Source organism: Myxocyprinus asiaticus, chromosome 29 (assembly GCF_019703515.2).
Source record: "Myxocyprinus asiaticus isolate MX2 ecotype Aquarium Trade chromosome 29, UBuf_Myxa_2, whole genome shotgun sequence".
NCBI classification, from domain to species: Eukaryota; Metazoa; Chordata; class Actinopteri; order Cypriniformes; family Catostomidae; genus Myxocyprinus; species Myxocyprinus asiaticus.
Window position 1 is genome coordinate 38,726,285 of NC_059372.1, and position 25,980 is coordinate 38,752,264.

At 37.4% G+C, this 25,980-nt stretch overlaps 2 protein-coding genes across 11 annotated transcripts in view; one reads left to right on the top strand and one right to left on the bottom strand.

Annotated features, from left to right (window-relative positions):
• LOC127420024 (FERM domain-containing protein 4B-like) overlaps nucleotides 1–15,615 on the top strand; it is an 85,085-nt gene extending 69,470 nt beyond the window's left edge. For 3 of the 4 annotated variants that reach the window (XM_051661943.1, XM_051661944.1, XM_051661941.1), the window contains exons 17-25: nucleotides 220–448; nucleotides 599–655; nucleotides 900–1,035; nucleotides 2,664–2,828; nucleotides 4,322–5,103; nucleotides 6,331–6,414; nucleotides 7,480–7,615; nucleotides 8,044–8,150; nucleotides 13,829–15,615. In XM_051661943.1, the coding sequence (XP_051517903.1) occupies nucleotides 220–448; nucleotides 599–655; nucleotides 900–1,035; nucleotides 2,664–2,828; nucleotides 4,322–5,103; nucleotides 6,331–6,414; nucleotides 7,480–7,615; nucleotides 8,044–8,131 (1,677 nt within the window). In that variant the 3' untranslated portion in view covers nucleotides 8,132–8,150; nucleotides 13,829–15,615. The remainder of the gene's footprint in view (nucleotides 1–219; nucleotides 449–598; nucleotides 656–899; nucleotides 1,036–2,663; nucleotides 2,829–4,321; nucleotides 5,104–6,330; nucleotides 6,415–7,479; nucleotides 7,616–8,043; nucleotides 8,151–13,828) is intronic. The other variant, XM_051661942.1, reaches the window with a different exon arrangement.
• A 2,716-nt stretch (nucleotides 15,616–18,331) lies between these two features.
• Nucleotides 18,332–25,980, bottom strand: part of LOC127420026 (RNA-binding protein 10-like) — a 30,143-nt gene continuing 22,494 nt past the window's right edge. For 6 of the 7 annotated variants that reach the window (XM_051661948.1, XM_051661949.1, XM_051661952.1 and 3 more), the window contains 7 exons: nucleotides 23,344–23,517; nucleotides 22,041–22,208; nucleotides 21,891–21,953; nucleotides 20,861–21,040; nucleotides 20,510–20,575; nucleotides 20,258–20,346; nucleotides 18,332–20,044 (listed from right to left, as the gene is read on the bottom strand). In XM_051661948.1, coding sequence (XP_051517908.1) covers nucleotides 19,969–20,044; nucleotides 20,258–20,346; nucleotides 20,510–20,575; nucleotides 20,861–21,040; nucleotides 21,891–21,953; nucleotides 22,041–22,208; nucleotides 23,344–23,517 — 816 coding nt within the window. In that variant the 3' untranslated portion in view covers nucleotides 18,332–19,968. The remainder of the gene's footprint in view (nucleotides 20,045–20,257; nucleotides 20,347–20,509; nucleotides 20,576–20,860; nucleotides 21,041–21,890; nucleotides 21,954–22,040; nucleotides 22,209–23,343; nucleotides 23,518–25,980) is intronic. The other variant, XM_051661953.1, reaches the window with a different exon arrangement.

The window sequence follows — 25,980 nt, forward strand, 5'->3', positions numbered from 1 at the left end:
TTGATTCAAGAAATAGATTACTTGTGGTTCATTCATCACACTGGACATGGAAGGTCGAGCACATTGCAGAAAATGTATTATACTACAGTAAAATACTATATACTTCATAAATATTATTTAGAGTTTAGATTAGTAAAGAGTTATTTTTAGTGAACATAGCTCACATCTCTGTTATGTTTTTCTTTTCTTTTTTTTATTAATTGACTATACTTTTCCCAGGATCCGTACCTCAGGAACCTGGAGAGCCGCTTTGCGCTGCAGCAGAAGATTGTGGAGGCGGCGAAGAAGCTGGCAGCTGATCCTGACATCTCTAAATTAGTGAGGAAGAAGAGGAGGAGAAACTGTCTGGATGCCATGCAGAAGCTGCAAGAGATTGAAGATGAGATGAACCAGTACAGACTGAAGAAAGGACAAAAACCCACACAGAGAGCTTCATTACTCATATCAGGTATATAAGACAGATATACAATAAACTCACTCACTATAGGGCATTATGAACGAAAGTCATCCAGGTAGAATAAGTAAATCATGAACCATCCCTTTAAATATTAACAAGGTTTCTGATCAACGTACTGGACATGTTCTTTCTCTTCCATAGATGAATTGGCTCCGTCCGACTGCAGCTCACTCTGTAATAGTCTTGTGCTTGATGATGGTAAGAAGATCAATTAAAGCCACTATTAACTCTATGCTTATGTAATTATGATTTATTATAAGTTAACATCTCTTCCAGTTGTTCTTTCAAAGCATTGCTCCCTAATGTAGAAATACCCCAGGATTCATGTTCATTAACACATCAATAATAGTTCATTTGTCAATTGAATGGGATGTGCAGCTCAAAATATCTCAGAGAAACGATGTAGTAAAGCCCAAAAAATGCTCTTGTTGTGTTTCTTCAGAGGTTGATGGTGGCCAGAGACCACGTTCTCGCTCGGTCCAGTGCTCCCCGTGTCTTGTTCCTCCTCTGTCTTCTTCTGGTTTGGAGTTTGACCCAGTGAGACGATCCTCAGCCAGTGTCACACACCTAGACAGCAGGTATGAACCTCTTAACAGGTGTGAATGCTGAGAGTGATACAAAATCATAATATAATATACTGTATATATATATATATATACATACAGACACACACACAGATGAGCCAAAACATAATGACCACCTGCCTAATATGCTGTTGGTCCTCCGCGTGCCGCCAAAACAATGCCAGCCTGCAGGGGTATGGACTCTACAAGACCCCTGAAGGTGTCCTGTGGTATCTGGCTCCAAGACATAAGCAACAGATCCTTCAAGTCCTGTAAGTTGCGAGGTGGAGCCGCCGTGGATCAGACTTGTTTGTCTAGCACATCCCACAGATACTCAATCGGATTGAGATCTGGGGAATTTGGAGGCCAGGGCAACACCTTGAACTCTTCATCATGTTCCTCAATCAACAATGTGTGCAGTGTGGTAGGGTGCATTATCCTGCTGAAAGAGGCCACTGCCATCAGGGAATACCATTGCCATGAAGGAGTGTACCTGGTCTGCAACGATGTTTAGGTAGGTGGCACGTGTCAAATTGACATCCACATGAATGGCTGGACCCAGAGTTTCCCAGCAAAACATTGCCCAGAGCATCACACTGCCTCCACCGGCTTTTCGTCTTCCACACAGTGCATCCTGGTGCCATCACTTCCACAGGTATACGGCGCACATGAACACGGCCGTCCATGTGATGTAAAAGAAAACGGGACCAGGCAGCCTTCTTCCACTGCTCCAAGGTCCAGTTCTGACGCTCACGTGCACATTATAGGGGCTTTCAACGGTGGTCAGGGGTCATCATGGGCACTCTGACCGGTCTGCAGCAACACAGCACCATACGCAGCAGGGTGTGATGCACTGTGTGTTGTGACACATTCCTCCCATAACCAGAATTAACATTTTCTGTGACACAGTAGACCTTATGACGGTTCGGACCAGACAGGATTGCCTTCATTGCCCTCGCGCATCAGTGGTTTGTGGTTTGTCCCTCCTCAGACCACTGTCGGTGGGTACTCACCACTGCTAACCGGGAGCACCACAAGCCTTGCCATTTCAGAGATGCTCTGACCCAGTCATCAAAGTCGCTCAGGTCTTTACTCCTGCCCATTTCTCTGCATTCAACACATTGACTACGAGAACTGATTGTTCGCTAACCATCTAATCTACACAGATCTTGACATGTGGCCTTGTTAGGAGATGATCAACATTATTTGCTTCACCTGTGAGTGGTCATAATGTTTTGGCTCATCAGTGTATATATTATGATTATATAATTTTTTTAAAAATCACCTAAAGGGACAGAAAATTTGCCCTATATTTACATAAAGATTTTTTTGTGAAAAAAAAAAAAAAATACCATTACTGTAATATGAAAATGTATTCTGTATATTATTTCCATTGTGAAGTATTTATAAAGATTAAGGTACAAAATGAGATTTGTTTGCATGGGGGAAGGGGTGTGCTTAATTGTCATGAGAATACTGGCACAATGAATAGTAAATTAATAGGCTTCATTTGCTTTATAGAAAATATTATATAATTTCTATCCTTTAATTTTGTCAAATACATGACCCATGTGACCTCTTGACTTAGCCATTGCTTAGCATCTCTGCTGTTTCATAAACAGTCTCTCTCTGTTTGAGTTCAGATTAGATCATGAGGGTCAGGGGTCAGGACAGTACTACACTCCTCGAGAGGTGTTTTCTGCACAAAGCAGTCCATGTAAAACCTTAACAGGAATGCAGAGGAATCCCCTCAGTTTACCCCAAACCCCTGTCATGCCCCGTAATGCCTACAGCAGCAGCCAACTCAGGTAAGTCATTCAGCACTGAAAGGAATTCAGAGTTTTGCGGAAATTAAACAGAATTTTGAAATTTAAATAATTGGTTTCTTAGTTTGCAATACGTTCTCAAAACTGTGACCACAATGAAAACCATTGTGAAATGCCTAACCATCCCCTGTCCCTTGTGTGTTTATTAAAACATTTAGCTAACTTCATGAAACTTTCATCTGCTGATAAGAGCAACCTGGTCTCATTACCAAATGGGAATATAGCTTCATTTTTGCCAAAGTTTTAAAACTATCAATGTAGTATTTATTTCAGTTTCCAGTTGAAATGTCCACTAAGTGGTTCCAAAATTAAGTTTGAGACTAGGCTATACACTTATAAGGTTAAAAAGCAGTATACTGTATAGCTCCAAATTCTAGCCAAGACTATTTAGCTGTGACGGGCCACTTCTATTCAAATGAATGGGAAAAATTGGAATGGTCAACGGAAGTAGAAAGAAAGTCCCGCCTTACAGGTAAAAGAGCCAATCACCTTTTAGATACAGACATCGCCTGTCAATCAACTCGAAAACGCGCATGCGCATTAGCTATACAAGCGTAATCTGAGGTTAAGAAGCACATTTTATGATACCAGTGTTGTCAGATTTTACTGCTGATTTGAAATATGTTCTTTGATCGTAATCTTGACCAACCGTTTTGGAGATTTCGGTCTTTCACCATTCAAGCAGATAGGAGCTGCACTGGCATGACTGGAAATATCCTCCTGAGAACGTTCCAAAGATGGCTGCCAGTGGACTGACTTACTAGAAAGATTTTCATTCTAGTTAATTTTAAAGATAATTCTAGTTCATTTATAATCATTAATACATATTTTACCAGACCTACCCCTTTGTGTATTTAAAAATGTAAGTCCAAAATTAAACCTCAGAGAAGAGCATGACATTTTCTGATGCTTTTACCAGGGACTGAAAACATTCCAAGGAACGAGAATCTTTTATTTATTTTTGCAGAACGTAACCGAAAACAGGAACGAAGTTCCTTTCAATTGTTCCAGATTGAAAATGTTATTTTTTAATGTTGGTAACCAGTTAATAACCAGTTGATTTTGTTCCGATATTTTTTTTCACGAAGCCAAAGTCTAAATGGTTATTACAGTACATTTTCAGAACTACACCACTTCCTGTTGCCCCAAAAATTAGGCTTCTCTTTTTAGTTGAACATGATAAGCATGTGCTTTGTCTCCGAAGGAAACGATACATACACAATGTAATGTTTATCACTTTTTCAAAAATGTACCCACTTTTTGTAATGAGACTATGTAGAATAAGAGTGTAGTATTCTCAAATCCAATCGGTGGAATTCTGCAGATATTCCATAAAATGCACAAAAATCTGTGGGTTCCTCCCAGGCATGTTGAACTAATAGTTTAATGTATATTTCTAAGTAGTTTAATTTATGCAGCCTACTCTCTTGCACTATAAACACTAAGATGTGTTGATGTTAATTTGTGTCTTACAGGTCAGAAAGTCACATCCGAGGTTTCCGGCACCGCAGCGGGAGTTTAGAATCTCAGTCGCAACTTCTCCACTCTCACTGTCCAAACAAGTCTGTCTTCCCGCTGTCTCCTTCTCGCCGTAGCAACAGCACTGAGGTGCTGGATGGCTGCTCATCCTATACCAGCATGTCAAGTATGGACTACTGTCCCCCACGTTCGGCCACACCCCCCTACCGCACACTGGACTCGCCCCACGACTATCGCCTCAATCGCAAAGTGGAGATCTATGGCAACACAGGCAGTATGCCCAACCTGGTCCCTCAAAACTCCAGTTGTTATGGCTACCAGCAGAATCACTACGGCCCGAATGCGTACTACGTTACAGGATATCCCGCGTTTGACTATGAGCCTTGTTCGAACGGAGCTTACGTTTACGAGAGTGAACTTGAGGGTCATTATAATATCAATCCCTCTTATCCAGCGCATGGTTACCATGGGCGTAGCCGGAATAGACATTATGGGATGGAGGGGTCAGATAATTTGTCGCAGAACCCTTACGCAACAGTAAGGCCTCCAAGAGGAAGGCAGGGACCCTTGAATGATGTGCTAACGAAGAACATGTATAAGGCTTTGGTGGCAGAGCACCTAAAGGGATGGTACAATCGTAGCGCTGGGAACAGGGACCCAGGTGGATATCAGCTGGTTTATACCTACAAATATGACCGAGGTTCACAGCACAGCCTGGGCTACCAGACCCTCCCCGCACCCTTCAGCCATTCCAGCAGAACCAACTCATTCTCATCAGGTAACTACAGTTACTCAGACCGTAGTTACTCTACAGTGCGAAACATACAGCGCGACTAGTATAGTCTGATTCCTGATTTAATGACTGTTTTGAGCTGGTTCTTTTGAATCTACAGTGTGAAACATACAGCCCGACCAGTGTAGTCTGATTCAGAATGAGTGACTCTAATGTGCTGGTTCTTTTGAGTCTACAGTGCGAAACATACAGCGAGACATGGCGAATGACTCTTAAGAGTCGATTCTATTGAATCTTCACCACAAAACATGCAGTGCGACCAGTGTAGTCTAATTCCTGATTGAATGACTCTTATGTGCTGGTTCTTTTGAATCTACAGCAGAAAACATACAGTGCGACCAGTGTACTCTAATTCTGAATTAATGACTCTAATTAGCTGGTCCTTTTGAATCTACTGTGTAAAACATACAGCACGATCAGTGTAGTCCGATTCCCAGGCGGATGTCTCTTAATAGTCGGTCCTTTTGATTGTTCGCCACAAAACAGACAGTGCCAGTGTAGTTTAATTCCTGATTAAATGACTCATATGAGTCGGTTCTTTTGAATCTCCAGATTGAAGCATATAGCGCGATCAATGTTGTCTGATTCCTGAGCAAATGACTCTTAAGAGCCATTTCTTTTAAATCTACACCGCAAAACATAGAGTGCGACCAGTGCAGTCTATTTCTTGATTGAATGATTCTTTTGAGCCGGTTCTTTTGAATCTCAAGCACGAAAAATACAGCGTGATCAGTGAGTCCTGAGCGAATGACTCTTAGCAGCCAGTTCTTTTGAATCTATAACGCAAAACATAAGGTGTTACCAGTGTATTCTGATTCCCAAACAAATTACTCTTATGAGCGTTTTTTTTCTTCATTTTATTTTCAAAATAAAAACATACAATGCTACCCTCTAAATGAATTACTTTTATTATCCGGTTCTTTTTACGGAATACAAAAGTTACTAAACTGCAAGTCATTAATTTCACTGTGTCCAACTCGTGAGTCTTAAATCAGAGTAATTACTGACTAGTTGTTTATATCACAGTGTGTAGAAGATAAACATTGAATTTTGTTGTAATTAGGTTTTGTAGTTGAATAAAATATATTAATTAAAAAGTTATTCATTTAAAGGAGCAAAATGTAACACTGATATCAAGCGTTTTAAAATGGGTACTGGAGTCCAAATTCAAATTATTGGAGAGAGATGTCTCCCCCGCCCCCTCCTCCCCAGACTCGAAACTCATGCAGGTTGCCAGGTTGAGGACACGCAACAGGAACGAGCAAACTGACAATGGCAAGCGACGAGCCTTACACTGTAAGTTGATCAGCTAATGTATACGTTTGCAATGTTTTTATTGTTTGCAAATTATAAACCAGCTCATGTGGATTTTGTTAGCTAGATGTATTGCTGGCTTCCATGGCTGCAGCGTGCTGTGTTTGCCCGCTAACTTGTTTTAAATCTGTCAAACCCGGGGTGTCGAAATACTATTGGGAAATGTGCAGTGGGCGGGATCACACAGGCCAAAACACAAACAGAAATTCTGGCCCGGAACAGACATTTCAAAGTAGAATATACTGGCTTAGCATTGTTTTCGGAGAAGCCAATATTTCAACTTAGCATGTTTCCTAAATCTCTGATAACATATTATGATAATTTTATGCTTTAGTACAGTAAATATATTACATATTGCTCCTTTAACTTTTAAATGAAGTCTCTATTCAAATCAGCCTGTCATCTTTCGGTATCAGGCTGCTGAGGACAGTAAATTCAATAGGAATTGCATTTCTTATTTCCAAATATTTCTTGCACAAAAGTATTTAAACATATGTGAATGGAACCAGAATTGTTAAGAAGAATCAAAATTGGAAACATTGGACCATTAAAGTCCCCACGGCTCCCATTCAAAGTAAAGATTCTTTAAATATCTTTACTTTTGTGCTTCAAAGAAACAATAACAGCATGCAAGTTTGGAATGACTTTAGGGTCAGTAAAAATTTATAACTTGCCTGACAGAGTAGTTTATTTAATATTTCTTCATAAAAGCCCATATTGTGAAAGTTTGTGTTCATAAATGCATTTACTCCATATTTTGCTTATGAGCAGCAAAAATACTATGCAACGTTAATGTGCATTTCTGATGCACTGTAGATGAAACAGGCCTTACATCCAAACTCCATAAGCTGACAGGAATTTTAAAGAACTACAAGAATATTTTTCTTTGTTTTTAGAAAATTGCACGGTGGAAATGAGACCACTGAGAACTAAGTTATTGATTTGTTGTCAATTCGCTCTTGCCCTGTGTTATATTGTCTGGCTAGTGTTATTTATCCAATGTATTTTAGGTTACACTTAATATATCACACCTCTCTTCCGCACTAGTGTCATCTACTGCCAGTGGAGGGGGAAATTGGCAGAATAATTTAGCCGTGGGCCTGACTGATGGTGAAATACCAGACGCTCCCTTGAGTGAAGGGGCCTACAGTCCTTCATACAGCTGCGGTTCTTCACACGACAGGTGAGATTGAAAATTTGTGCTTACTTCGCAACATGCTTGCTGCTGATTTGGATAATATTGCTTTTTGGTTTGATAAAAAAGGGCAAACAAATAATGTAACCGTAAGACATTACGCCAAGATTATGTATTTGGATTACCAAAAAACTGCAACTTTGAGAAAATAATAATGTAGTTGCAAATGCTACTTTATTTTAAACTTTAATTAGACCCCATGTGAACTGTATCAGTTCTGTTTAGCACTGACAAATAGTTCAATAGACATTATTTTGTGCATATGATTCCCTTTTCCACTGGAATAACCAAATAAAGTCTTCAGGCTTTTGGGAACTTTTGTAGGTCTAACTTTATTGTTATAGGTCTACTTCACATTCATCAATTGCAATGTACTGGTGTTTGGTAAAGTATTTATTTGCTGTTTCTTGTGGCAGGTTCCCGGCAGAATGTGCATCTCCACACACATCAGAGACTGTAGAAGTGTTTGGTGCTGTGGCCGGCTGTTCAGATGCAGACCACTGAAAACAGCAGATGAGGACAGGTCAGCCATCAACTCGTCATTTATCAGTGCTGTCATGTGGTGTATCTTGTCCTTTTATTGACATATTAGAGACACTGATATTACTTTTGAGTTAAAGCTCTGTTTATAACCTTACAGAATGTCTCTTTACACTTTAAATAATTCTTATAAACCGGGAATCACGTGACGCCATGTGAGTTTCGGACGTGTGAGCGGCGAGCTCTGTGCACTTTGCTGGTTTTAATACTTATGTCATAAACCAGTGAGATTCGATACATCCTGATCTTTAACTGTTCAAAATGCTCGGGCTCTGGAGACATTAAAAGACACTTACATGCTCAAGCTGACGCCCCCGAGCAACAGGCCACAAGCCCGGGAGCCGATTTGGCCGGTGAAGTGAAGGAAATTCGGCGAGAATTGTTGAACATGTCGGCAATGCTGATGAAGGCTGTTGTGCTGACTTGGAGGATCTTGCTGCAATACGTCGATCGATCACGGCCATGGAGACGAAATATACTGAGGTAGTTACAAGAGTGGGGGATGTCGAGAAACGGATCGATTATCTGGAGTCATCGTAGAGGGAATTAGCTGCTAATCTGCTAGCGACCAAGGTGGATTTGGAGCGCGTCTGGGAGAAGTTGGAGGACATGGAAAACTGTAACTGGCGGAATAATTTCCAAATTGTTGGAATTCCTGAGAATGAAGAAGGTCGGGATATGGTGAAATTCCTGGATGGGCTTTTTCCAAGTCTGCTCGACATAACAGGCCATAAGCTGGAAATCGAGCAAGCTCATAGGGTTCCGGCTTGGCGATCCGCTGAGGGAGACAGGCCCAGATTAATTCTGGCCAAATTTCTGAGATCATCCGATAAAGATCTCGTGTTACGTGAAGTGAGGAGTAAAAGAAGGCTTTCTTGAAAGAAACAAAGCATTTTCTTGTTCCCAGACTTTGCGAATTCGGCAAGAGAGAAACATGATCGATTTCAAGGAATGCAAGAAACTCTTACATCAACGGAAGGTCGCTTTTGCACTTTTTGTGTTTTCAGCAAATTTGTCTGATTTAGTTAGAGTTAATTTTGACCCTTTAATAAAAAGGTTTTTGAGCGATGTGGGCAGGTGGGCTTCATCACATTTATCTATGATTGGGAAGGTTAATGTTATTAAAATTCAAATACCTGCTACAGTCTCTCCGTGTAGATGTCCCCCTCTCTTATTTCAAGCAATTTGATTGCATAGTGAAGTCCTTCTTTGGGAATGGTAAGTTACATAGGCCGATTGACAAAGGTGGGCTAGGCCTACCCAAGATTTTGTTTTATTACGCATTCAGTCTCAGACATTTGGCTCATTGGTCGCTTCCACCTGAAAGAGCCCCTCCCTGGTTTTGTATTGAACAGGAAGTTCTTGCCCCTATTTTGCCATTGCAAAGCTTTTCTATTAAACTAATCAGAGAAGTTAAGTCACACCCTGTTATCTCGCATTTGCATGTGGTATGGACAAAAGTGTCCAGAGTGTTTAATTCAGACATTTATTTAAATGTTGCCTCGAGCATATGGCTGAACCCAAAATTATGTATTACAGTTTTACTCGATTGCTTAAACACATTACTTGAAATTATGCCTATTTTCTCAAAACTCTAAACACAAATCCAGAACTTTTCACCCAATTCCCCAAACTTCCTATTTTCAGGTCAAAATGAAGCTCTCCACTCAAAACCATTCAATCTTGCTGAAAAACCAAACTTTGCCCTCAGACATGACACACAAGCCCTCAAAAACACACACACTACAACATAGCCTTACACACTGGTGAGATAAATTCAAAACAATACTACAAAAACCTGTAATAAGTTATGTTGCTTGTGGTTCTCCCCCTCAAAAACCTTTTCACATGATGAACACAACAAAAGACACAACAAATGTATACATTTGCATATTTTTTTATTCCTTAATGTAAAGTACAGTACACCAAACAACAACAAAATTATTCTGCCCCAGCATCCCGTCTTTGGTCTGGGACAGGCCAGAGAATCTCGTCAACATCACAGGCTATATTGGCCCTAGCCAGACAGTGGGGGTAAAATCCTCTTGCATGCCTGATCCACCCCTGGCACGCATCAACTGAAATGACTAGGCAGGCTTCTTCCGTGGCCGGGAGGAGGTGAACACAGATGTGAGCTTCTTGGTCATACACTTTCCACTGCCATGCCAAATAAAACTCCTCTATCGGGTTTAGAAAGGGAGAGTATGCAGGCAGAATGATGTCGGAAAACCTCGGGTTATTGGTAAACCAGTCACGAACCAGAGCAGCATGATGGAAGCTGACGTTATCCCAAACAACAATGTAGCGTGGCTGCTCTGGTTGTGCTGGCTCTCTCTGGTCAAGCTGGAACACACGCTCTCTTAGACCATCAAGGAAACCAAGGAGGAGCATAGTGTTATAGGGTCCAAGAATGGCATGTCGGTGGAGTACCCCTCATTGGCTGATGGCCGTGCACATAGTGACATTCCCTCCTCGCTGGCCAGGGACATTCACAATAGCCCGATGGCCAATTATGTTCCTCCTCCTCCACTCCCTACTGCTCTTCCTCCTCCTCCTCCTCTCCAGTGTCCTCGACCTCTTCCTTCACGTCTCTCTGGATCCATTGTTCCAAAACTGAATGAACTGACTCGGGCCCTTTTATCTATCTATTGAAGGTTCTGATTGGTGTCTGATCAATTTTGACTCTTAGTGTTTCCACCTGGGTAATTGTGTGCTAACTGAGCTCAAGCTGTGCTGACTTGAGTGAACAATATTGAATGCTAGTGCTTTCTAAATGACCACATGGTGTAGGCAATGAGAAATGAAGGGATTTGTGTGTAGAGTTTTGCAGTGACAGTTCAACAAATCTGACTCGTGTGTCAAAACAGGGGAATAGTGTTTATAGTTTAGGGAAATGGGTGTACTTTTTGATAAATGGCGTTATGGTTTTGACATTTTAGTTCAAAAGCCTGGTTAAAGTGTTTAAGCAATCGAGAAAAACTGTAATAAGTCCCCTTTCTACTTGTCAGAGTGGATTGTGAGGGAGGTTAATACACTCGGTGACCTATATGAGAGTGGAGTGTTGAGATCCTTTGAAAATATGGTTCAACATTTTAGGATTCCCAGATCTCAATTCTTTAGGTATTTACAGCTGCGCCACCTGCTCTGTACTATTTTTGGGAGTAGCATACACCCCACTAAAGCAGCAGATACTCTGGAGGTAGTGATTACTGCTTTTGGAAAAGGTCATGAGGCATCAGTGTAATACTCCCTGCTAATTCAGAGTCTGGGGGATGGAGCTTCAATTTCTCAAGAGATTATGGGAGAAAGGTCTAAACTTGGTATTGGAGGAGGGAGTGTGGGCTAGGATTCTAAAAAACATCAAGTCTACATCTAGAGATGCAAGGGTGCGCCTTATGCAATTTAACATTTTACATCAATTCTATTGGACCCCCTCTAGATTGTATAGGCTTGGTCTTAAAGACACACCCACCTGCTGGCGATGCCAATCAGAAGATGAAGACACAACCCATGTTTTTGGTGGTGTGTTAAGATCCAAGAATTTTGTTTAAGGGTTCAGAGTTTTATGTGTGATGTATTGGACACTCAATTTTCATTTTGCCCCAGACTCTGTATCTTAGGCAATGGGGCGGTCATTAATATAGGGGATAGACATTTAAAAAGTATCGTGTTCGGGGGGAGGGGCTTAATGTATATAATTTGATTCTGTATTTTATGTTATGTTTATTTATTTTATGAATGGAATCAATAAAAATTGTTAATACAAAAATTCTTATAAACCAATAAAGTCAATGAGAGAGTGACTTGTGATTTTTATGAGATGGCATCAATGTTTTACATGTAATTATGTAATAATAATAATACAATAGAATATTGCACTCCTAATGTAGTACGACAAAATGCATTGTCGCAAACTACAGACTGCAAATGAAAATTAAGCCATATGGTACAAGAGGCTGTGTAATATTGTGAATATATTCACAGCTTAAGGGCGTTGTTAGGCAAGACGCACAGTGGAGTGACTATATTCACAATAGAGTGCAAAGGTCTGGTTCTGGAAGTAAAAATCCCATTCATTTTTTCCATTGATTTTTAACGATAACTTATAAACGTTTAAAGACCGATCTACCGTGAACTCTGAGGTTGTTTATCAATGGGAAATGCTTCTGTTGCAGCCATCAGTCCACATTATTTCATCCTCATTGTTTAAAAATCTTGTTTAATTGTGGAATTCCTGGTCAAGATCTTCACTACCTATGATCCTGAGGGACAAAATTCACCAATCAGTGAATCACGGTGAAAAAAGTGTACCAAAAGAGCTCTACAGTGACCGCCCACTCCCATGATTCACTGTGAATGATGCAATCGAGTCAGTCTTCCTACATCCTCAAACTACTTACCGGTATATATTTGTAAATATGTGAATATTTGGCAATAAACTTTAAATATATTGTTTTTATACTTATAATTAACAACTTTAAATCAAAAGTTTTATATTTCATTTTTAAAGGGATAGCTCTGAAAATAATCTCATCATTTACTCATCCTCAAGCCATCCCAGATGTGACTTCATTTCTTCTGTTGAACACAAACTAAGATTTTTAGAAGAATATCTCATCTCTGTAGGTCCATACAATACAAGTGAATGGTGGCTAGAACTTTGAAGCCAGCATAAAAGTAATCCACATGAGTGGTTTAATCCATGTCTTCAGAAGCAATATAAAGTGTGAGTGAGAAAGATCAATATTTAAGTGCTTTTTTTACTTAAACTCTCCTCTTTGTCCAGTAGGTGGCAATATGCATGAAGAATGCGAAATCGACAAAAACAAAAGAAGAATGTGAAAGTGAAAGTGGAGATTGATATTGAAAAAGGACTTAAATATTGATCTGTTTCTCACCCACACCTATCATATCGCTTCTGAATATATAGATTTAACCACTGGAGTCTTTCGGATTACTTTGAAGCTCCAGAAAGCAAATAAAGGCAGCATAAAAGTTCTGGCCACCATTCACTTGCATTGTATAGACCTACAGAGCTGAGATATTCTTCTAAATAACTTTTTTGCGTGTGTGTGTGTGTTCAGCAGAAGCAAGAAAGTCATACACATCTGGGATGAAGGTGAGTAAATGATGAGAGAATTTTCATTTTTGGGTGAACTATCCTTTTAAATGCTTTATGAGATTGTAGTTCATTCCCTCATGGAAGACGTTAAGTACACAGTCTTGTACCTTTGTCTTTTTGTCTGATTTTCAGATAATTATTTAGCTTCAAATCAAAGTATGTAATGTTGTGATTTACCTCGGAGCTGGTTGGTTGGTTTGGTGCATAACTTAGAACTTGAAATCCTTCTGGAAAAAAGGAATGAGAAAAATACTTCCAGAACCAAGAAGGCTGGAAAAGTGAACGGGACTGTTGCTACATAATAAAAAAATAAAGAAATATAACATTTATCAAGCAAAGTCCAAGTGCCATCCTACTTCAAGATATATTCCCTGCCTATATATTCTATAAACTAACACAGCTGGAATTCTGTATTGACCAGTCAGCCTCCAGGACCAGAACTATCCATTTTTATAATAAATGTTATTTTATAATATAAAGTGTCTATTTCTCAGTGATTGAGTACAGCTCATTTTACGTACATGCCATTTCTGTCACAGAGCATACGTTGATACCGGCTGCTGTATTTCCCAGCTTCTGGAGGACCAGAAAACACATTGGCACAACAGGAAGTACAGTAGAAAGGAAACAGAAGCACCTCACAGATGAATGTGGACACCATGGACCTAAATTCTCTCGTGCCTTGGAATGTGATCTTTCAGTTCCAGAGTGACAGGAGAAGAGCTGTGGCCATGTTGGTGGGGCCATTTGGCAAATGTCGACTTGGCAAATGTCGGCATCAGTGTTTATATTCAGTACTGTAGCACAGATAAATAAACCAACTAAACAAGAAATGCACACGTAAATATAGTGAATGTCATTTCAAACAGGATTTTGAGAGAAGGTAAATAAAACTAGCCATATCACGTTATCTTTCTGACATTTTTTACTCCGTTAGACACATTATTACTGGATAGTCCATTCATTTAACATTCTTATTTCATATATTGTGTTTTCACTGTAATGTTCCACTGCCGTCTTCTATTCTGAAAACAGTGACAGATTTGAACGCAAATAAATAATGAAATCTCAAACCATTACAACAACAAAATAATGTAAATATTGTTATGGATGTTTTTGTAATGTAATTTATTGAATTGTCAATGGCATAAGAATGCACTTTCTTCAAGTGATCATGTCTGATTATGGACCATTAGACGGAAGTGAGTTTTTCGCTCTCTTTATATTGATGTAGATACTTTTCCTCGCACAACTTCTGTGCATTACAATAGCAACACTTGATTGAAGAGAATTCAATGAAAAAATAATCAAATTGGGGAATTTTCGTCCAATTTGGAGCTCGACCATACTGCTGATACAAGACCAGAAAAAATCAGGATGCTTGTTCTATCAGAAAAGACTCAGGATTATTGGGATTAATAGGAACGTAGAAATACTTGTATCATTTTTCGTAAGTCCCGTCCTATGGTTCAGAGCTCGGATACTTGCTTGAACCGTCAGATCCTGCCAGAAGGCTATGGCGTCATGGGAGTGGAGCTTACCCCTGCCCAGGACGGGACCTAAACTGGTGGTGATGGGGTGGAGGGGGGTGAAAACAACAGAAGTATGCAAACAATGAGAGACAGCTGAGTGGGCTTATAAAACAGAGGCTGTATTGTGATTGGATGAGATGCCTGATAGAATGAATCCCGAGCTCTTCCTGCTAGAACTACGCTTGCGCTTATATTTCTGCTTCGAGTAAGAAAAAAGATGTCAGCCCAACATTTTTGAGTGTGTTTTACTGGTGAATGCGGGAAGAATGTCATCAAAATTATTAAAGGAATAATTCACCCAGAAATAAAAATATAACTTTTATAACTTTTTTATTAACTTTCTTTTTATGGAAAAAAGCGGCCAGGACATTCTTCAAAACATCTCCTTTAGTGTTCCAGGGAATAAAGAAATTCATAGGGAATGGATTGACATTAGGTTGAGTAAATAATGTCATATATTAATGTTTTGGGTGAACTATCCCTTTAAGTCAACAAAATCGCCATGTGCCATGCTGGAGTACACAAATGTTCATTCTCTTCCTGTCGATCTCCTTTAAATGTGTCAGTCTGATTGTACAGATTGTAGTTGTATTTTCCTGTATTGTCTGTTTATGTGGCTTAGGAGCATGTGATGTAAAAGCACACGTTTAGAATAATGTTTGGTGTTTTTTAAAGTGACCTTTGACAACAGTTATACGTTTCATCACATACCATTAACTGTGTTCATTTCCATACCTAAACAAGTAGTCTTTCCTTTTCCAAAAGGATGTGAATAAAAATGAAGTGTGTATGCACCTTTTACGTCATTATGTGCTGCCTTCAATAAACAACTCAACACTAGATTTATAAGTCCATGAATTCACAGAAGATGTTGCAACATGTCTTTTGGGTGATTTGCATTCAGGGTTGGGGAGTAACGCAATACATGTAATGGGATTACGTATTTAAAATACAAAATATAAGTAACTGTTTTCCACTACAGTTACAGTTGAAATCATTGGTAATTAGAATACAGTTACATTCAAAAAGTATTTTGATTACTGAAGAGATTACTTTGCATTTTATTGTCATTTGTTTCATTTAATATTTAATCCTTTCAGATGGAAAACATTTATACATATAAATGATGTGATCTAAAGTGCATTTGAACAGCGGTGAAACACTTTCTTATGATGTGTTACATTCATACGAGCAGACAGAGAAGTTTGAAGTAAGTTTGGAGCAGAAGAAATAGAATTGTAAATTGTCAGCTTTACGCTAAACTAAAATGCTATTTCTAGCCATTTTACATGCACTTTACCAGACACGATCATATTTTTTTATCAAGAAAATTCACGTTGGATCATCATTTCTTTTTTCTAGTAAGACCTTTGATATTAGGGCATACATTGTATTCTTGATAATAATTTTTGTATTGTTTTCCTGTAAAAACTATCTAAAAATCCTTAAAACAAGATCAGTTTGGTTTATCTTGTTTTAGAAACAACACTGCATAAGATATTTCGGTTTTTCAGAGAATGTATTTTTAACATGTGTATTTTGTCTTACTGTACTGGCAGAGTTTTTATAGTCAAAACAAGTGAAAAAATCTACCAGTGCTGAAGAAGTAATCCAAAGTATTTAGAATACGTTACTGACCTTGAGTAATCTAACAGAATACATTACAAATTACATTTTACAGCATGTATTCTGTAATCTGTAGTGGAATACATTTCAAAAGTAACCCTCCCAACCCTGTTTGCATTTTACATAATTTGCCAGAGTTCATCCTTCAGTACAGGGAGGGTTACTGAATGAGCATTTCCCAAGTGCCTTTGCTTAAACCAGAATGAATGGTAAAATGGCCCAATTTAGATTCCAATAGATTCTAGCATAAGCAAGACATCACACAAGCTTTCACATGCTAATGCCTTCTTACAACCTCCTGAGACCCCGCGTCCACATACGTGGACATTACGTTTTGGCTTTACTATAGGCTGTGCATAATTTCATTTAATTTAAACTGACTGATCTCAGTTCAGGAGACTCTAGGCTGTCATTAAAGGGTAAAACTTTCGACGCACAGAGTCATGTGACAAAACCACATGGTGCCGATCTCAGCTGAGTTTGTCTTTGGGAAAAAATGGCAACAAAACTCCATCTGGTAAGAAACCTCATTAAGACCTGTTTGAGTCAAAAGAGTAGAGTCTCTAGTTTCATTAGATATGCCATTTAAAAAATATCACTGATTTATCACGAAACGGCACGCTGTTAAACACAATGACCACGTACATGGACTATAGGCTCATTTTCCTTAAAATATCTTATATTCACTGTGCATTGTCACATTGAGAATCAAAGGATGCATCCAAAAAATGGAAAATGTTGCTTTCAGAGGCTGTATATGGAGTTAGGATGAAAATAAGGTGCATTTCAAACTGTTCTGAGACCAGTGCAGACAGACAGCACACTGGAGGTTAAGTCATTCCCTAATTAGTGAGCATGGCCAAGTGCATTCACTCCTAACATTCAGTCAGAAGTTCAGTTTCAGGCTGTAGATGATGTTTGGACCACTCAACATGTTTGCCAGACATGGGGCAATGATAATCAGTATATTGATTCAGAATTTATAATGTATCATTTTATTTTAACATGGTTGGCAGTGATTGGATGATGCTGGCCATTACTTTACATCAGAAATTAGCATAAATAACTCTGATTCAATGTCTGTAACATCTCAAAAACATGAATAACCAACACTCCTGGAGACATAATTAACAATTTGATTTGTAATAAATCTGACTTTCTATAGCTTGGTATTATTTAAAATTTCACAACTTAGTCCCACTGTCCACATATGTGGACATACATTTTTTAAAGAAAACTATTTGGTCTAAAATATATATATATATATAAAACCTATATATACACTATATGTATATATACTGTATATGCATATCTATATGCTGATATTATTATTATTATTATTAGCATGGTTCTTAGATGCTACTAGTTACAAATTAAAAAGGGGAATGGAAAATGCACACAGCAGTCACGTTCGGGTCTCAGGAGGTTAATGCCATGTCAACAATATATATGTACAACAATATATATGTACTAAGTTTGCATGGCTAGAAATCTAATCATTTCAGCATTCAATTTGGTATAATATTTTTGTCCTAAAAAAAAAAAAAAAATTCCCACGTTAGCTCTAACACAACCTGTGTTGTGGCACAAGGCCCAGTTTATTTGGTAAAGGCATGATTCTCCCCATGCAGTACACATATTTCAGAGAGCAATAAAATAAATCTGCAGGTTTGCCACAAAAATCTAAGACAAGACATATTCCAATTAAAATGTATTGAAATAGCAAGATAAAGGCAGTTGAGAATACTCGCTTAAAAAGTAAAACATTAAGGGCATTCTTTATGCCACAAGCTTTGTTACTTTAACTGGAGACCCTTAATGAATTCATTCTGTATTTGGCCCATAATTAATATGAAAAAAAAAAACAAACAAACCAGGCAGATGTTGAAACAGGCAGATGTATTGTGCAAATGCATTCTTTTAACACACATAGTGGGGGTTGGGTGACAAATTCACTCATTGCAAATGTCCTAGTATGATATGGGGTCACTGTATCAAACAATTAAATGTATGGATGAATCTTGCAAAGAAATGACCAAGTCATATTTCACCCTAAATATTATTATTACATTATATTATTCAAATTATACTATTTTGGGACATTATTTTCATGACAATAAAGAACGTTTCCCCCAAATTATGTGAAAAAAAAAAAGTACTGCAATGCATTGTTTTATTATTATTACTAAAATCAGTGTAAATTAAAAGCAGTACAACAAGAACTACCATGATCTAATATTTTACTATTGTTTTTACATTACAGTGATGAAAATAATGGAACAATGCAAACGTAATGTTAATAAAATAAGCTTCATTTTCTTAATGCAAAATATATGTTTTTTTTGTTTTTTTTTTGTGGGATGTTCTTCAGACAGATTTTGTGAACTCATACTTTTACATTTAGATGTCAATATAAAAAAAAATAATCTCTGCATTCAAAATATGCTTCACAGTTGCACTTATACAGAATGTTTACAAAGAAAGGATGGGCAAATTCATATTGGAATACATTTCTCAAATAAACTTAGCAAACAAAATGGACTTTTATCCTTCTGTGGTTAAGATTTCAAAGAGAGAGCGAGAAAATTATCATTTGAAAATCTTTTTTTTTTTTTTTTATGTATAAACAAACAACATTAACAGCACTTGGTGCTCCTAAAGACATATTCTTTCACTCACTATTTCCAGCTTAAATTCACATTTAAAAATTATGTGACAGCTTATATAGTCTAACACATATATAATGTGGTTCAGTTTCAAATAAATTCATATAACCATTATCATCTGCTATGCCCTTTTGCCAAGATAATCGCTAAAATATAATCTACTGTGCATTTCAAAGTCATCACAGACAACGGATGTCTGTAATTTTCTGCATAGACTGCCATGTCAAATAAGACGTGCAAAATGCATAGCACACTCCTTATCAAATCAGTCCGAAACAGTTTGATGGTCAGTGGCTGTTGCTTAAATCATGTTTAAAGGGGACAAATAAATTGTAAAGAATTGAAAGAAACTACTAGAAAGAGTTTTTGAACTATGCCTATTTTCAATCGCAACATCATTCTTTCTGCTTCCCAGAATCCCATTCCATTTATTTATTTATTTTTTACAAATTCATGCAGTCCACAAAAGCATATTTTATGGGTCAACGATAATGTTCGTGAACACAAATTGCTTTCTGGGAAGTAATGGCTGTAGACGATGTGATAATGTACAATAATTTCACATGCAACAGTTGTGCAACAGCTTTTTTGTATTTCCTTGTTAATGGTTCCTAAGGGTTCCTCTTTAACCCACCTGATTTGATAAATCCAAAAAAGTAATAAACTATTTTGTTTTTATAAAAAATCTGCACATTTCCATATGATCTTAATTCTTCTGTAACATATCCTAATGTAAATCTCTTAGCTGCAATTTTAATGTGTGCACAAACACTGTTTATGTTTTGCACCACCAGTTTAAAAAAGCTCATGGAGGCATTCAGTCCAATAGTAAAGGAAGTCCAAAGATCAACTCTTTTATTCCACTGGGAGATTCCGAATGAAAAAGCCTTTCTCCATTCCTCCTGTTCGCATCTGAGATCCAACATCACTGCTGGCCATGAGTGAAAAAAGACAAATAAGCCATTATTCACAATCAAATTCCATGTTTAAGTCTAATTTATACAACGGAAAAAGCCGTACTTTTGTCTCTTGAATGAACTAAAGCACCCTGTGTTTATATTATGCGCTGTGTCATTTCACAATTAATTCATAAAGATTATTAAAAAAGTGCATGATGTATGAGGCACTGCTTTGTTCCTCTTACATAGGGCTGTATCTCCTCTTTTTGGCATCAGGTTGTTGTGGAACAGACCCTTTCTCCCTCCTCTCTGCTGCCCGGTCCCTGTATTTCAGCTGAAATAGAGAACACCACAGAGAGTTCAACACAACTACTACAAGTATCAAGATAAAGAACTATTGAGAAATTCCGGGTGGGTGAAAAAATGCTGTCTTTGTAAACAGTCTATTTAGACACATTTGAGATTAAATAAGAAATAGGTGACTCAATAGAGCTTACCTCTGTTTCTAATCGCTCTTGACCTCCGGGCTGGGCTTGTCTGGCTCTCCTCTGCTCTAGATTTTGCTGTGCATGTGACGACAAAAATTTTAATATCTTGTTCTGCTATTTCATTTAGTGTTTTTACAAACTAAAAAAATTTAACTGTTTGTTTCATATACAGTTATGAAATTCCTTTGCTGTTTGTGCAGCTAGCACATTTGAACTAGTTTTTGCTAATATTTCTCCAAAATAAAGACAAATAGAATAGAATCTATAAACTTTGGAGAGGAACAACAAGAATAGACACTAATGAAAATGACAGTCTCATTGACAAAGTGAAGCACACATCCTGTGTCATGTGTCACTCACTCGGTGTAGCTCAGAGAGCTGCTGATGTCTGATCAAAGCCTCTTTACTGGGGAACTGCCTCCTGCACAGCAAACAGGCCAGTTTAGACCAGTCTGTCAGTCTCTCCTCTCGGTCTCCCCCTTCATCTTCACTGTCTGTCTCTCCACTGTATCCTGCCACCAGACCCTGAGGAGGACTCCTCTAACAGACCGAAGCAGAAGAATTTTGTTTTTAAAACATTGCATTGCCAGTAATAGAAATGCTTTTTCAACAGGGTATATAAAAAAAAGACATTAGCAGGCAGTCAAGAAGCACAAAACAAACACAAAAACAAAAAATAATTGGAACAAAAACAGAATACGAAACAAAACAAAAACACAAAACTAAAAACACAAAAAACATGAAAACACACAAAAAAAAGAAATGAAATAAAACAAAAAAAAATTTAAACCAACAATGACAACAAAAACACCAAAAGACAAAACATAAAATAAACAAAATGACATGATATAAAAACAAACAAAATGCACCAAAAACACAAAACAGAACAAAAATATAAAATGAAACAGGAATGAAAACAACAAATGAAACAAAAACCACCAAGAACCAAAACAAAACACAACACACAGCAAAACACAAAACATAACAAAAACAAAAGAAATGGAACAAAAACAGAATACGAAACTAAACAAAACACAAAACAAAAAAACAAAAACAATGAATAAAAAAATGAAAAAAAAAAAAATAAATACATAAAAACCAAACCAATAAATTACACTGATATACAACAACAACAAAAAACACCAAAAGACAAAACATAAAAACACAAAATGAATTGATATAAAAACAAACAAAATGCACCTAAAACACAAAACAGAACAAATATACTAAATGAAATGAAACAGGAATGAAAACAACAACAAATGAAACAAAAACCACCAAGAACCAAAACAAAACAAACCTAAACAAAAAAACAACACATAACAAAAACAAAATGAAAACAAAACACATCAAAAACACAAAATGAAAACAAAACAAAACAAAAACACACCTCTCTTTCTTCCAGATGTTTCATTTGTTCGATCAGAATTTGAGGTCTCTCCAGCAAGGCACCCTGTGCAAAACAACACCAGTTAGACCTGTTTATAACTTTTGTTTAGCATTTTAAGAGCAGGACATTCTCAGTCTGAGGTTTACAAACCTTCATCTCCAGAACAGCATAGCCCGCATCAGCACTGGCAGATTCCCGCTGGTCATCAGGTCTACCCTGCAGCCGAGAGCTTGTGTTGAGTGAGGAAGAGGACGACGATCGCACATTTTCCTTCTGCCTGTTCAGACTTTTGGCCCACCGCTCCATGTCTTTGGCAATCTGAAAAAAAATCAAAATAAAATAATAATATATGATATATATAAGAATATTTTCCAAAATCATTACATCACCTACATCAACAAAAATAGTAAACTGTTAAAGAGACAGATCACTCGAAAATTAAAAGTCTGTCATCATTAATTCAACCTCATGTTATTCCAAACCTGCATGACCTTTTTTCCCTCCACGGAACACAAAATTTAATTTTATGAAGAATCTTCTAGCTGCTCTTATCAATACAATGAAAGTACACAGTGGCATAAGGTTTTCAAGCTCCTAATGGAACAAAATGTACCACAAAAATGTTCTTACATATACAGTATGCACATAAATAAAGTCTTTCTAGTCAGTAACTCCACTGTCGGCCAGCTTTGGAATGCTCTCAGGAAGCTATTTCCAGTCACGAATGTGCAGCTCCTATCTACTTGAATGGGAAAAGACCGAAATCTCATGAACGGTTGGTCAAGATCATGATCAAAGAAATTTCAAATCGGCAGTAAAATCTGACAGCACTGGAATAATAAATTGTACTTCTTTACCTCAGATTACACTTCCTTTCTACATCCATTGACCGTTGGCTGCCGTTGGGCGTTCCAATTTCTCCCATTCATTTTAAAAGAGGTGGCCCATCTCTGCTAAATAGTCACTGACATACACCTATACAACTAGGCCATATTCTAGGTTTTCTGAAGCCTACATTTAAATTGAGTGTTATTCACTGAAAATATTTCCCTCTACTGAAGCACACAAATCAAATAGACATTTGATGCATCACATTAGGTTGTCAGTGATGATTGGTTATGTCGAACTGACATCACGACAACACTGACGTGAAACCTGACATGTTGCATGTAAACACGCCATATTTAAATGGATGCTGAGAGCGGAGGGCATGATTTTCAGTGAATGACGACTTAAATTTCGGTCTGATCCTCACACAAAGCTTCAGGAGACTTGGAATATAGTGCAAGTCATATGAATTATTATTAGGATCCTTTTATTTTGCTTTTTTTGAGCTCGTCGGCCCAAGTTCCCATTCCCTTTCCTTAAATGGAAAATAGCGGCCAATAAATTCTTGAACATTTCTGGGGGTTTTTTTAAACAACCCTTTAATTTCACTAGATGTTCGACATACTTGTTGTGCTGTCTTATTCTTGGGCTTGTCTTTCTTGTCCTTGTTGGGTGTAACTGAAAGATCAGAGGTCCCCGAATCTGTGGTGTCTTCTGATGTCTGAGACGGAGCAGGAACATATGTGTGTCGTTCCCCGTCCCAGTACATGTACTGCTGCGTGTGAGGATTATAGTAGTACTAGAAGAACATCAAGAAAAACAAACAGAAATATTACAGGCATCACTGTGGCTGTATAATATAAAATAACCAAGTATAACACTGCTCGAGTAGAAGACTTGTGGGCACTGTACTGAACGATGACTAATGCAAACATTGCTGGCAGGAATTTAAAAATACAGACAAGTGTATGTGTGATATATATATATATGGGCATGTTTATCACTGTGGACTTCTAGAAAGTCTTTTAAAAACATTCACACTCACAATGTTTTTTTTCTAATCACAATGTTTAACAGTGAATGCATATGCATCACGGGAGATTTGAAGTTTTTCCTGAAAGTCACAAAAATTCCTACCACATTATCATTTTCAGCACATCTCAAATTCTGTTTTGTGTTTAATAGAATTCTGTGCTGGTAATTACGCTGATGAAAATGGCATTTTTTTACTTTTTTGGGGTTGGGAGGGAAGATTTCTTGTCTTGCTAAGATGTATTACATTAACAACTAACATACTAACTGGCTAAATACATATCTAACTGTATGTGTCCTAAATATACACAATTAAATTATACTTTAACACTGTGTAATTTACAGAGCCACATAGAGGTCAGGACATTTTTTTCATCATGTTCATTTTCATAGTACAGCCTACAAACAGAATAGAAATGTGGTGAAGTAAATGGAAATGTTTGGACATTCTGTAATACTATTTGTAGTCTTTCACTTGATCATCATTTTAGGAGAACATGGTAATATGCCTCTCCCCATCCAGACCTGTGACAATTCACCTCTGTATAATGTTAATGTGCTTACCAAAATCCAATCAGTTACACATTTGCATATCAGGTTTTAGTTCCTCTCCTTTGTCTCAGTTATTGCTCCCACTCTGATTGCCTTCTCTTTGCAATGTTAACAATCTCTTGCTCAGGATATAAGAAGGAAACTTAGCAGTTGATCGGGGAGACAGTTTACGTGGCCTCTTCCGCAGAACAGTGTGACAACTGTTATCGATGCGATTTCCTAGCTCAATAGAACACACTTTCCATTATACTGTTTGTATATTTAATTGCGTAACTTAATAAATAACTTTACTTGCTAAGTAATGATTCTAACTTTGATTCATTAAAGTTTAATCCTACGCTAACATCTAATTCTTAGAAGTATTGTCCTTTTAATCAATACAATTCTGAATTTACAACAACTTTAATTGGAGTCATATTTATTTTAATGGAGTCAGATAAATAATTAAATTAAGAACACATCATCCTTCAACTGTTTTTGTTCCGACTTTTGGTTCAAAACAGTAGCCTAAGCTTCTAGTCTTACAATATGGATCCAGTATACTGCATTAAAACCATAGTGTCTGCCAAAAAAAACATGGTTACTTAACTTACTTTTCATAGTAACTACAATATTACTATAGTAAAACTATTCAAAAAAGAAATAAATAAAAACATGGTAAGCCTACAACAGTCATGGTTTCTACAATATTACTATCGTAAAACCGCGCTTTCCACCACAAACTATGGTTACTACAGTCTACAATCTTACTATAACTAAACAAATACCATAGTTTAACCATAGTTTAATTTCTATTACCGTAGTTCTATTTTCTTGTACTTTCACTATGGTTTCACTATGAATATCAAGGTTAAAATATGGTTACTGAATTAAAACCATGGTAAATTTATTGCAAGGGCACGCAAAACAATTTCAGAACAAAGAAATATTTAGGTTGAAATTTCTTTGTTTTCTTCAAACATCACTTGTCTCATATTTCATCTCAAGCATGCTCTTTCACTGACACCTTTGCCGATTTGGTTAACAAGTACACTAACTTTTGAAAAAACTGTATTAGGGGCAAAATTGTTTGGAGTGGTGGAAATGAATCCACAACAGTAGGACAGTCGTAATTTAAAAAAAGAATTGATAGAAATCTGTAACTAGAAATATTGATAGAAATATTGTGGTTTTTTTTACACTTTTTGTTTAGATTATCATAGTTTTAAACACATAATGATTTGTATTTTCCTTTAACATTGAAAATCTAGATCTGGGACATGGCTAAAACAATCAAATCTGTAGATAAAAGGCATTTAAAAAGTAACAAAAATAAAATGATGAAGGCCTTGTAAAAAGTCCCCACTTTTCAAAATCAACCCCTTGGACATTACCCAAAGTTGAAGAAATACCCATATATATACATATATATTAGAGCTGTCAGAATTAACGCGTTAAAGAATGCAATTAATTACAAAAGTTTAACACGCTCATTTTTCTTAATCGGGATTAACGCATTGACCGTTAAAACAGCATAAACACTGGTGTGAAGGGCTTGAACCTTTGTAATGTGTCTGCCCGGAGTCATTACAAGGAGGCACATGCCACAGCGCCAGAGCCCTTCTACCAAGAGGAGCCTTCATGCTTAGCATAAAGCAGCTAATGCAGCAGTCCCATAGACATTCTATGGGCTGTACTC